General features: G+C 52.7%; 1 protein-coding gene across 1 annotated transcript in view; it reads right to left on the bottom strand.

Moving 5' to 3' along the window:
• Window positions 1-4,305: 4,305 nt before the first annotated feature.
• The window catches only part of VAX2 (ventral anterior homeobox 2), a 52,698-nt gene continuing 43,596 nt past the window's right edge, over window positions 4,306-13,407 (bottom strand). The window contains exon 3 of the mRNA XM_074991643.1: window positions 4,306-5,070. Within this exon, the coding sequence (XP_074847744.1) occupies window positions 4,594-5,070 (477 nt within the window). The 3' untranslated portion in view covers window positions 4,306-4,593. The remainder of the gene's footprint in view (window positions 5,071-13,407) is intronic.

Raw genomic sequence — 13,407 nt, 5'->3', positions numbered from 1 at the left:
TGGAGTGGAGGAAACCTGTAGGTGACCTGGGCTCCACTCAGAGTACAAAGCCTTAAGTCAAGTCTGTAAGGGAAGAAAAAGACCCTTCCAGCAGGCAGGAGTCTTGAACCTGGTGCTTCCAGATGATACCTAGAACTCAGCCTTGTTCACGGCAAAAGGCAGCTCTGCACAGAAGTGCTTTCTCCCCACTTATTCCCCACTGCAGCAGCTCTGGCACAGTGAACCCTGAGGCACAATGATCTGCAGTGACAACAGTTTGCTGCTAAATCTGCCATGCCGGGTCCATGCAGCTAATGCCTGGTAACTCAGAAGGGCCCCCACTGCCCAGGTCCACACACACAGGGCATGTTGCAAGCCCTCAATGCACTGTGGCCCTCAGGTCCAGGTTAGGTGGGAATCTGCTCCCCAAGTGCAGAGCATGCAGTTGGGGTGTCTACAGGGCAGGGGGTGCAGATAGAGGAGAGGCAGGGAGAGCAAATCAGACAGACGCTCAAGCTGTGGCACCATGACACCAGTGTCACTGTCTAACCCACACCCCTATGTGTGGTTCACTGTCCTAGACCACTTCACAGAGAAAGAACATGTCCTCTACAGCCTGAGCTGAGCGCCAGCTGGCCTTTAGCTCAAGCTGTGGGGGCGTCTGCACAAACCTCCAGAGGTCCCAGGTGTGAGTCTGCCTGTGAGCAGTTACAACCGCCTCTCTCTCTGGTGTGGAATGCTCCCGACAGGCGGCAGCCCTGAAGGCACCCTCGCAGACCAGTCACCGGGGAAACCAACCCCAAATGTCAGGGGCCAACCCTGCCCATGGTGACGCCAGCATCTCGGTCTTGAAACCAATGTGGGAGGACTCTGGATTTTCAGTGGGGACCTCAGTGGGTGTTGGGGGGGTGGGGCTCAACGGGGTCTGTGCGAAGGATTCTCTGAGCAGAGTGAGCTCCTGGAGATTGCCCAGCTGGGCGAGTGAGCCTGCTTGGGCAGCCTGAGATAAAGTGCTAGGGGCACGGTCTGACCTGGGTGCTATGCAGCAGGATGTGCCCTGGACTTCAGACTCTGCTCCCTGCTCATCAGCCCAGGGCAGGGACATGCTGAGCACTAGCAGCAGTGCCAGGCTTGGGTGCTGCAGAGGGGGGTGCTTAGCCCCCCGCCCCCCAAATACCCGCAGGTCTGGCTCACTGGGTCGATCCATTCCTGCTTCCCAAAGCTGGGTCCTTAATGCAGGAGTAGGACAAAGTGGGAGCTTGATTATGCTCCAAACGTTCATGGACAGGGGGTCCCTCTAATTTTTCCATCCATGAGTGGAATAAATTTTGTTATGTGCACCAAGGCATGATGGATCTGCACCACCTATAGAACACACACTGCCCACTGTGGGCACTCTACTATTCAGCTGGGCGGCACCTGAATCTCTCCTGGGTGGCCGCCCAAAGCTCAGCTCACAGCGAAGACTGGTCAGCTGGTCGCTTCTACCGCTGCCCAATGGCCTGATCCCTTGGGTGAGGGCTGTGAAGGTATCTGTGTGGGCTGCTGGCCACGTCACTCCTTTGTGTCCTGCTGGCTGGTTGCAAAACTAACATGCCCGAGCTGTGTCAGCCCCATGCACCGGGGGCCACCAGGGCTTTGACTGTGACAAAGGGGGAGCGGCTGGCCGACGTTGCTTGCCAGATACCTGAGAAGGGGCTCTGCCCTCAGACCCATGCTGCGAGCAGTGGAAATGCAGACACTACCTGTGGCCCTGATCCCATGAGCTGCTGGCCAAACGACGCTGCTGATTTCTACGGGGTGCAAAGTCCTGTGGTTTCCCAGACCCTTCTGGGCTCCAGCTCTCCCCAGAGCTGCATCTGCTGGCTGGAGGCAGTGGGGAGACCTCCTGGCCGAATCTGGGCTCTGTCTGATTGGAACTACCAATGGCTGGCGAGTCGGATCCCCATTTCTCAGAAACAGGCCAGAGCCAAGTCCCACCTGTCAATGAGCCTCAGGGAGCTTTTGAATGCCTCTGTGAAGGGCCTGCACTCCCCCTCTCCTTGCTTTACAGTGGGCTGACCCAAAACCATGAGGCTTCAAAGCTGAGAGCCACATTTTTCTCTCTCCATCTCACCTGAAACTTCCAGTTACAGAAGTACCAGCAATTTCTCGTCTCTCCGAAATCCCTCCACCCACTGCAGTCCCGGCATCGCCAAAAGCGCTGGGACAGAGGTGAGACAGGAAAGCGCTCAACGGTTCTTTTCCAGTTTGGTTGCTTTGTGCGGTCAATAATAATTTGTATACAGTTGTTTTTAGGCTGTCCCCTGCCTGGCTACTTGGTCAGTTTCAGGTGTTGCTTGTATCCCGCTTTCAGAGGCTTCTGAAACATGAAGGCTAGAGCTACATGGCCGAGCTCTTTTGAGATAACTCAGTATTTTTCTGAAATAATGGGCACGCTATTTTGGCATCCCTGCAGTCCCCACTGCAGAAGGAGTAAGGGATATTTCAAAACAGTGCTTATTTCCAGCTACACTTAAAATAAGCTAGGTAATTTGCATAGTGCAAATTGTGGAGCTTATTTCAAGTTTAGGCAGTCATGTAGACACAGTCTAAGAGAAGAGGCAGCTGAAGCAGCCAGCAGCGTGCAGGGTCAGTGGACAGCCTGAGCTGCTTTTAACTAGAAATGCTAAAAAAGTTTTCCTCAAAAGCTTTTTTTGGCAGAAACTGGCTTTCTGTCCTAGCTGGGATTTCCATGGAATTTTTTTTGGAATTGCCCATTTTCAATGTTTGGAGCCTTTAGTCGGAGAAAACTCCCCTGAAATTACAAAAGTTGGTTTTCTACAGCCAACCGTTTCCAGCCAACACCTGAAACACATGCATGTCAGTCACAAATATATGTGGGGTGAAGAGAGAAAATTCCCAAGTTGCTCTGAGCTTATGGCGTTTGAAGCAGCCAAGCTGTCCACAGACGGCATCTCTTTAAGGCAAGGAGCAGCCTCAACCTTTAGACACCTTCTGAGTGGCCTTGAAAGGTCTTCAAAGGCCCAGATCTTCCAAGGTGTTCAGGTGCCTAATTTCCACCGAAACACCTGTGAAGGTCTGGGCCTCAGTGACCAACCCACATTCTGTCTGTGTTGGTTGCCAGAAAAGTGTTTGGGTTTTTGGGCCTTTTCCCAGGGCGCTAGCAGAAAAACCATAAAACATGGACATCCCTTTCGTTAAGAGCAGTGGATTCCAGCCCCCATATTATCAGCCCTCTTGGGAGCAGTGCATATTATTTCACTGCAGCTCCACGCTTGGTGGGTGGACTTAGACACTGGGATATTGGTGGGACACACAAAAATGGTGACTTCACAGGATGGATTGCTGGTGAAGAGGCTGTACAGATGCTGTAGGACTCCCCCTTAATTTCCCTTCTGGGCAAGCTGCCAGGGCTTTCTGGACCCTGAGAATCCAAACCCCACCTCCTCCACTTGGAGCTGGAGGAGGGTGCAATGGTTTAAATCGGATGCCCTGGGGACCTGATGCTGTAGAATTGCTGCCAAAGGGCCCCTGCCTCGCCTTGAGTGCACACGGGAACAGCGAGTGGAACGGGGATGTGGGCCAGGGGCTCTCTGTGTCCCCCTCTTCTCTCTACCGAAAGTGCCGATGTGTGTGCGGGGAGGAGCTGAAAGGCTCATTGGCCCCAGTGCCAGGCTGTAAGGACAGGCTGAGGTACCTGTTTTCGCCTTCAACCGTGCTCCCTCTAGCCTGCTGGGATTAATGAGTCAAAAAAGGGTTGCACTGTCCCTGTGTGCAACAGGGATCGATTAAGGCAAGATCCAAGAGGCTAGACTCTGAGCCTCCCCCCAGACTCTCTCCTGCCACCAAAGCAAAGGAGCACAAAGTTCTTCACAGAGGGGGAAACTGAGGCATAGAATGGGGACTTGCTCAGTGGCAGAGCCAGGAATAGCACCCAGGAGCCCTGACTCCCACTGCCTTGAGCTAACCACTAGATTGTACTGCCTCTCTGATCAAACCACTGCAGGGGTTTGGGGCAATCTGCTCTTCCAAAGTCACACCCTGTCCCTGAATTCTGTAACATCACCAGTCCCCACTGCCTCTAAACCACAGGATTGGCTGTAGCTGCCTCGTGCCTCCTGCTCCACCTGGCCTCGGACAGGGTCTGGCTCCATGTCCAGGGGCTTGGGTAATTTTTGGGTCAGGTAGGGCTGCACAGGGTCATTCTGGGGCGCCTGGCATGGGGATCATTGGCAAACAACGGCAGAATAAAACACACAGTGCTGGCAAACCTTCCCCGGTCCCTCCCACCCCACTCCAAACCTGGTGACAAGAGACAGAAGACCTGTGTGTGAATACTACCCGGCTGACACCTGAACAGGTGCCTCTGACCCTCTAGTGATCCAGCCACAGTTTCCCTGTGTGTCACCCCAGGAGACCATGCTCAATGGGGCATGTTCCCCAGCCTTCTGCTGCACATTTCTTTCCGTGGCAGGAACACGCAGTCACCCGCATGTCAGCTGGACACAGGCTCAATGGTCTTTCAGGTTCCCTGGCGAAGGAGCAGCCCTGGGCGGGAGACACGGGACAGGTGGGCGGGGGAGGGATGAAAATTTTGACACCGGTTTGGAGTTAAGGACTTGGCTTCTTGCTGGGCACCGAACTGTCTTTCCTTTCCAGCCGTGTGTAAGGCTCAAAGGCAGAGCTCCCCAGCCCATAGCCACTCGGCAGCTCGTACAGGCTTCCCAAGAGTGGGCCGCTGAAACCGAGGGGGGTGGCAGGGAGCCTGGGGGAGGAGGCAGCAGCTAGAGATGGGACCTGCAGGCTGAAGACTCCTGTCCCAGGAGGGCTGTTCCCACTGCTCAGCCTGGGCGAAGTGCTGCTGGAGGGAGCCAGGCTGGATCCGTTCCCTGCAGAGCTGCCGATGGGATTGGAACTCGGTGAGAGCAGGCTGGAAGGAGCCGGCACAGACAAAAGTCTCCCTTGTTCCAAGAGCCGGAGGATGTTGCATGTGGCGAAGGATTCGGAGGTGGAGGATGAGTGTTTCTCAGAGTCCCTGCTCTGGTCCTTCTTCTGCTTGGTGCGCCGGTTCTGGAACCAGACTTTCACCTGGGCGGGGGGCAGGCAGATGGAAGGGAGAAGGCAGAACAGGGCGACGGAGGTGGGAGACGTGGGAGTGAGGAGACAGCATGCAAGGGGAAGTACGGAAAGAACAAAAAAGGACCAAGGAAAGGGGGCGGCAGGGAGGGAAGAGGAAAGGAGGGAATGGGAAAGGGGAAAGTAAGAGACAGCCACAACATGTTAAACATCCCAGAGCAAAAAGATTCGCCTTCCCCTCCCAGACCCAAGCACCTTCCCAGGAACCAGAGAGACAACAGCCTCCAGCCACCAGAGACCAGCCAAATCTGGAGCAAAACACCTTTGGTGGCCAACGTGTGCTCCACCAGGGGAGAGGAGGCCCTCGACACGGAGGGTGGGACAGAGCAGATGGAAGGCTACGTGGATACAGCAGGTGCTCGCCCAAGCTGTGTTTGGGCGGCCTTCACCCACATGTCCTTGGCCATCAGCTCTTTGGGGTGGGTCGCTCGGAGTGCAATGCAAGGGCCTGATAGCCATAGCAAAAGGGAGAGAGAGATAGGACCACATTAGACCTTGTGCTACACCGAGCTTTGGTGGAACGGCTTCCAGTCGTGGAAACAGCCTCTGGAGCTGAGCACCTGCCCAGTCCAGGGCCAAACATAGGGACACGGCAGATTCTACATCAGGGACCAGCTTCTTCCGAGGACACGCTCTCACTTGAGCACAAGACATGGGCTTGAGGAAGGAATCGGGAACGGGTCTGTGCTCTGCAGGTCAGACTGAATCACAATGGCCTCTGCTGACCTTGAATCTTAGGAACTGGAGCCCTGGTTCTGGGCACGCCTGGGCTCTGGGATGTCCGGAGGGGAAGCTCCCAGCACATGGCCTCTCACTGAAATAAGGAACGGGGCCAGACGAAGGCTCAGCGGGCTCCAGAGACACCAAAACTGCAGGCTCCTTCTCCAATCCCTGTGGGCCATTTGCCCTGAGAAATCCCAAGCCTTTGCTTTCCCTCCCAAGCCAGGCCACATGGCCACCCGAGCGCCCCCAGCTCCTCCTGCTCTGTCGCTGCCTCTGGCCCAGCCAAGGCCTCCTCTGACCTCACTGCTAGGCCGCCAAAGGGCTAAGGACCTGCTTGACAGAGGAGCATGGCAGAGAGCGGGAAAAGGGAGCTACGCAGAGGCGACGGACACGGAGGGCTAAGGGAGGACATATGGGGAGAAGAGAGAGATGAAGCAGAGGTAGGTCTGGGGACTGGCAGATAGGCACTTGTGTGTTTGAATTCTAGCCCATCTGCCCGGACTTGCCCTGTCTCCCCGAGGGCATTTCACTCACCTGCATCAGTGACAAATCCAGCCAGCAGGGCCTTTGAGTCAACTCACAGAGCTGGAAAGGGACCCCAAGAGGTCATTGAGTCCAGTCCCTGCCCTCACCGCAGGACCGAGCACCACCTATTTCGCAGCCCCTGGGGACCTGGGAGCTGTCTGAACTCACATCCCCTGGTTTGCAGGGTTAGCGCGTGAACCATGGAACTGGGTGACGGGCAGCTGCCCTCCCCCGCTCACTGACACCACAGACCTGCTGCGCTGAGCTGCTGGCGCATAGACAAGGAGCAAGTCCCAGGCCCTCCTGGGATAATAGTGAGGCAAGTGGCTTAGCAGACTTGGATACAGGCTCAGAGATTTCTCCTAGTGTCTGCAGCGTCAGGAGCTCTGGGGCCTCAGGCCAGCTGGGGCCAGGCAGGTAAGCCCCCTCCCATGAGGTAGCGCTGTCTCATGTGCGAGGGCTCACCTGAAGGTGGGGCTGCCCAACTGCTCTCCCTCCCTAGAGCCCCCAGTGGCCTCCTTTGGAGCTGCACTGAGCTCTCTCCGAGAAGAGTGTCCCAGTCTGGAGCCAGAGGGAGATTCCCTGGGATCAGCCAAGGGGCTAGAAGGATGGAGAGCACCTGGTGCCCTGGGGAGGGGGAATCCCTCCTGGTCCATTGGAATTGGCCCCAAGTTCCCTCACTCCACAGCTTCTTGGGCAAATTCACTGCGTAGGCCTGGGCAGGGCCCTCTCCACTTATAAGCACCAGTGCGGATAAAAGGGGGTGGGAACAGGTGGCTCAGGAGACAAACTGAATAGGCCACAGACACCGAGCCCCCTTGTCTCCTCAGGCTTGGTACCTCTGAAACAGGGGCAAGAAGACTTTTTGGTTGGGGGCAGGGGACCTGCTTTACCATGCTGCAGGTTCTCTCCTTCCTGGGATAACAAGTGGGGTTCATTTCCCAAGGCTCTCAATCCCACACCTTTCCCCAGCCTGAAACCCACAGGAAGCCCAGTCCAGCAAGGTGCTGAGCACCTGAATACACACTCGCTCAGAGCTGGACCTCCTTAAAAACAAGGGAGCAAGAAGGGGAAAAGAAATAACAACTTGAGTTTCGCAGATGATATAGTTATCATTGAGGAAGATGAGGAGAAGCTAGTTAAAATGGTGTGGGTGTTAAATGAAGAAGGGAAGTGGTATGGACTGATTATGAACAAAACCAATGGTATTTGGCGATTATAAAACAAAACCAATGGTATTTGGTGATAAAGAAATAGGAAGGAAGATCAGTGTTGATGGTATTGAACTAGAAAATGTGGAGAAGTTCACATATCTGGGGAGCAACATAATATATGACCTAGACTGTAAGAAGGAAATAGTGACTAGAATAGTGAAAGCAAGAGCGAGTTTGAAGGCAATAGATAAGATCTGGAAAAGTAAAATAATTAGCTTAAGAACAAAGCTGAGCGCCTTGAAAACGTGTGTATTCAGCAGCATGTTGTACGGATGTGAGACATGGGTGATAACGAAAGATTGGAAAAGAAGAACATTGGCATTCGAAAGGAGCTGTTATAGAAAGATTCTGAGAATAGGATGGATGCAGAAGGTCACCAATGAGGAATTCTATAGGAAGATACAGCCGAAAGAGAACCTGCTGCAGACAGTTATAAAACGGAAGCTACAACTACTTGGACATATTTGCAGAATGAACGATGAATGAAAAATCAAGACCCTGGTATTCAGCATAATGGATGGTTCAAATAGGAGAGGCAGACACCACAGAGAATGGGTAGATGATGTAGTAGATTGGTGCAGAGCTAGCCTACAGAAACTAAGCCACTCCACACTGGACAGGGAAAGATGGAAGGAAATAGTGAGAGAGGTATCAGACACCAACAGGCGCTGAGCTCCCGGATGATGATGATGATGATGATGATGAAGCTGGTAATTGAAGAACTCAGCAGCTCATTCCTCATAGCTGGTGATTTACATTCACTGCTCCCATTGTCACTTCTTAATGACTTTGTTTTGATCTTCACCAAGAAGGTAGGTGGTGACTGGGTACCTACAATAGCGAATGCTGGAGAAAAGGAGGTAGGGTCAGAAGTAAAATTAGGAAAAGAGCAAGTTAAAAATTACTTAGAGAAGTTAAATGTCTTCAAGTCACCAGGGCCTGAAGAAATGCATCCTAGAGTACACGAGGACCTGAGTGAGGAACTATCTGAACCATTAGTTATCATCTTTGAAAAGTCATGGAAGTCGGGGGATTCCAGAAGACTAGAAAAGGATAAATATGACACTGATATAGAAATCCAAACAACCCAGGAAACCACAGATCAGTCAGTTTAACTTCTGTCCCAGGAAAAATAATGGAGCAAGTAATTAAGGAATTCATCTGCAAACATCTGGAAGAAAATAAGTGGTGGTAACAGCCAGCATGGATCTGGAAAGAACAAATCATGTCAGATGAATAAGATAGCTTTCTTTGACAGCATAACAAGACTTGGAAGTTGTAGGTATGGTACACCTAGACTTTAGTAAAGCATTTGATACAGTCTTACATGACATTCTTCCCCATAAACTAGCAAAATACAACGTAGCTGGGGCTAGTATAAAAATGGGTTTATAACTGGTGGGATAATCATTTTCAGAGAGTAGTTATCAAGGGATCGCTGTCATGCTGGAAGGGCATAACAAGCAGTGTTCCACAGATACCAGCTTTGGGACCGGTTCTATCCACTATCTTCATCAACAATTTAGCTAATTGCATAGAGAGTACGTTTATAAAGTTTGCAGATGATACCAGCCTGGAAGGAACTGCAAGTGCTTTGGGAGATGGGGTCAGAATTCAAAATGATCTGGACAAACTGGAGAAACGGTCTGAGGTAAATAAGACAAAATTCAATAAGAACAAATGAAAAGTTCTCCATTTAGGAAGGAACAATCAATTCCACACATTCAAAATGGAAAGTGACTGTCTGGGAAGGGATCTAGGGGTCAGAGTAGACCACAAGCTACATATGAGTCAACAGTGTGCTACTGTTGCAAGAAAAGCGGAGAAAATATTTTTCTGGGATGCATTAACAGGAGTGTTGTAAGCAAGAGATAAGAGGTAATTCTTCCCCTCTACTCTGCTGATTAAGCCTTAACTGGAGTATTGTGCTCAGTTCTGGGCACCACATTTCAGGAAAGATGTATACAAACTGGACAAGGTTCAGAGAAGAGTCACAAAAAATGATGAAAGGGCTAGAAAACAAGACCTATGGAGGGAGGATTGAAAGAACTGGGTTTGTTTAGTCTGGAGAAGAGAAGACTGAGAGGGAACACAGTAACAGCTTTCAAGTACCTAAAAGGGTGTTACAAGGAGGAGGGTGAAAAATTATTCTCTTTAAATGCTGAGGATAGGACAAGAAACAATTGGTTTAAACTGCACAAGGGAGGCTTGGTTGGACATTAAGAAAAACTTCCTAAATATCTGGGTGGTTAAGCATAGGGAATATATTGGCCCAGGGAGGTGGTGGAATCTCCATCACTGGAGATTTGTAAGAGCAAGTTAGGCAGGTGTCTTTCAGAGATGATCTAGATGTTCCTGGGGTGAGTGCAGGGACTGGACTTGATGACCTCTCGAGGTCCCTTCCAGTTCTAGTATTTTATGGTTCATAGCAGGGTGGGTGGATTTAAATCAAAGCAATTTAAATCAACCGTTTTAACCATGATTTAAATTGGCAAGCAGCAAACCTTTCTTTCTATTGTGCTTTGGATTTGAGCTTTTTAGCCGCTCCCCTAAAGTCAGGTTGATTCTTGGGTTGGTAACAATGGAAACATGATGATTTTAACTCTCTAGAGCCTTTAAATTAAACACGGTGCTCCTTTTGTGTCCCCAGGAAGACTCCCCCTACCTATACACATTCACTTCAGCAGTTAAGTAACTTAACGTACATTGATTTAGAGTCTTTTTTTAGTGTTCATCCACTCTGATGAATGAGGCCGAGGCAGGGCACAGCCAGGGCTAGCAGGAAAGTGTGTGGTGGGAGGGAAGTGACTTCTTTTCAACCCTTGTGTCTGGTTTGGTCACCTCGTTCCTTTCTGTTAGGATGCTGATTCAGAGACGTGTCTGCATCAGACCATAAGAATGGCCACACTGGGTCAGACCAAAGGCCCATCCAGCCCAGTGTCCTGTCTGCCGACAGAGGCCAGTGCCGGACGCCCCAGAAGGAGTGAACAGAACAGAGAATTGGAGTGATCTCGCCCCTGGTGCCCATTCCCAGCTTCTGGAAAACAGAGCCAGCATCCCTGCCCATCCTAGCCTGGGCCTCCCCTGGGCAGGTACAGGGTCTGCATCAAACCCCTGTGGGTGGGACCCAGGACAACCTCTCTACCAGGCCCTGTCCATGCCCACCTCTTCCTGCTCCTGCTCTGCCTGGGGATTAGCGGGGGCCTGGCGTGAGGCAGCTGCAGTGGCAGGAATGGGAACCACCTGGCAGTTTGCTTTGCTGTGTCCTGCTGCCCATCTCCCAGGCTCCAAGCCCAGGCTGACAGACGCGCGCTAGCTGGCCTTGAGTGAGGGCACTTAAGAGAGCTGTGCGGGGGCGGCAGCACCAGGCCAGCCGTCTCAGAACCAGCCTGCTACCCAGATCAGGAGGCTCGCTCCCAGCTGCAACGTACCTGCCGGTGTGAACATCAGGCCCAAACCCTTCATCAACAACGCCCTTCCCGCACAGCAGGGCACAGCTAACCCTGCAAGAACAAAGTGACCCTCTTCAGCTAATCCCTTCTGGCCTTGGAATCTACGGCCTGGTCTTTACAGCCCTGTGAGCTGATGGAAGTTATGTCACCCGGGGTGTGAAAAAAACCCACGCCCCGAGCAACGTGACTTTAACTTCACGTGGTGTCTACACCGTGTTACGTCCGCAGGAGAGGACCTGCTGCCAGCATAGCTTCCCATGCTTGTTGAGGTTGCTTCATTACCATGACAGGAAGCGAGATCTCCTGTCAACATAGCACATCTTCACCAGAGGTGTTCAACCAACGTCACTGCATCCCTCAAAGAGGCACTGGTTTAATGCACCAGTCAACTCTAGCTAGGAAGAAACTTCTCCCCATCAGCGTGTGACTTTGTAACTGCCCAGAAGGAGGGGGCTTCATCTGAACTGGCTGATGCTGGTCAGCGTTGGAGGCAGCGGGATGCCTGACGTGATCTGGAAACTCCTATGCTGTGCTGTACGGCTCTTCTGTACTTCTAGATTGCGCCAAGCCTTGGGCTGCCTCTGGGCTTCGAAAGAAACTGACAAATAAAGAACTTCTGCCCCTCTCAGAATCCACTCTCATCCATTAGCAACAGCTCTCCTTGCTTCCCCAGACTCAGCCATATATTCAGATATGGTACTTGTCCCACTATAATCTTTGTTCCATCAATGACAGCTCAGACTAGTCCCTCCAGAGCTCAGACAGGGAGCCAGGCAGATATTATATTGCAGGGGTGGGCAAAATCAGCCCCTGGGCCAGATCCAGCCCGCCAAGCATTACTCTCCAGCCTGCCCAGCTGACGAGCAGAGCATACACACTTACAGCCAGCAACGTGTGTTCAGCTGCCCCCCACCTTGCTCCATCTGCAGCCGAGCTGCTCCTGGGATTCTCCTGCCAGCTGTGCACAGGGGAGGGGAGAGGGCAGTGCTGAAGTCAGGGTGTTCCCACCCCCCGGGCCCCTTCTCTGCAGAGCAGGGATCAGGGAGCGGGAGACACACAGCGGAGCTGCTGCCGTCTGGAGCAGGGATGGTCAGTGACTCACCCAGGGATGCAGAGCCGGTGAGGGAGACACCACAGAGCAGGACAGATTTCCCTTAGAGACAGAGGGCGGCTTCTCTCCAAAACTTACCCCACAGCAGCCAGCACAACACACTGTGTCGCTGTCACACACCCCAGCCTGTGCCCCACACACACACACACACACACACGCACAGAGTCACTGTCACATACAGGCCGCGTCTACACGTGCACGCTACTTCGAAGTAGCAGCGCCAACTTTGAAATAGCGCCCATCACGGCTACACGTGTTGGGCGCTGTTTCGAAGTTAACTTCGACGTTAGGCGGCGAGACGTCGAAGTCGCTAACCCCATGAGGGGATCGGAATAGCGCCCTACTTCGAAGTTGAACGTCGAAGTAGGGCACGTGTAGACAATCCGCGTCCCGCAACATCGAAATAGCAGGGTCCGCCATGGTGGCCATCAGCCGAGGGGTTGAGAGACGCTCTCTCTCCAGCCCCTGCGGGGCTCTATGGTCACCGTGTGCAGCAGCCCTTAGCCCAGGGCTTCTGGCTGCTGCTGCTCCAGCTGGGGATCCATGCTGCATGCACAGGGTCTGCAACCAGTTGTCGGCTCTGTGGATCTTGTGTTGTTTAGTGCAACTGTGTCTGGGAGGGGCCCTTTAAGGGAGTGGCTTGCTGTTGAGTCCGCCCTGTGACCCTGTCTGCAGCTGTGCCTGGCACCCTTATTTCGATGTGTGCTACTTTGGCGTGTAGACGTTCCCTCACAGTGCCTATTTCGATGTGGTGCTGCCCAACGTCGAAGTTGAACGTCGATGTTGCCAGCCCTGGAGGACGTGTAGACGTTATTCATCGAAATAGACTATTTCGATGTCGCTACATCGAAATAAGCTACTTCGATGTAGCGTGCACGTGTAGACATAGCCACACACTGCAGAGCACACCCAATCAGTGTCACAATGTCTGTCTCACACACAGTGTTTCTATTTCACATTCACACTCTCTTTGTCTCTCTCTGTAGCCCCAGCCACAGCCTTTCCTCCTGAGGCCCCGCCCCTTCTGGGGGGGGCCCTCAGCCAGCCCGCAACCAGTACCAAAATTCGTTGAGTAGTCCTCCGCAAAAATTATTGCCCATCCCTGCTCTATAGTGTGACAGCCCCAAGGCAGCTGGCTGCAACAGTTTGGCGGAGGGCAGGCTACTGGGAGCTGGGTGAATAGCTTTCTGTTCCCTGAATAGACTGCTAGAGATGGCTCCCACATAAGCAAGGCAGAAGTGCACCTGAGCCTACTGCAGAGAGA

The sequence above is a fragment of the Carettochelys insculpta genome, chromosome 4 (assembly GCF_033958435.1).
Source record: "Carettochelys insculpta isolate YL-2023 chromosome 4, ASM3395843v1, whole genome shotgun sequence".
Classification (NCBI taxonomy): Eukaryota; Metazoa; Chordata; order Testudines; family Carettochelyidae; genus Carettochelys; species Carettochelys insculpta.
The sequence above is the reverse complement of the archived record's forward strand: the minus strand, read 5'-3'. Positions and strand labels throughout refer to the sequence as shown.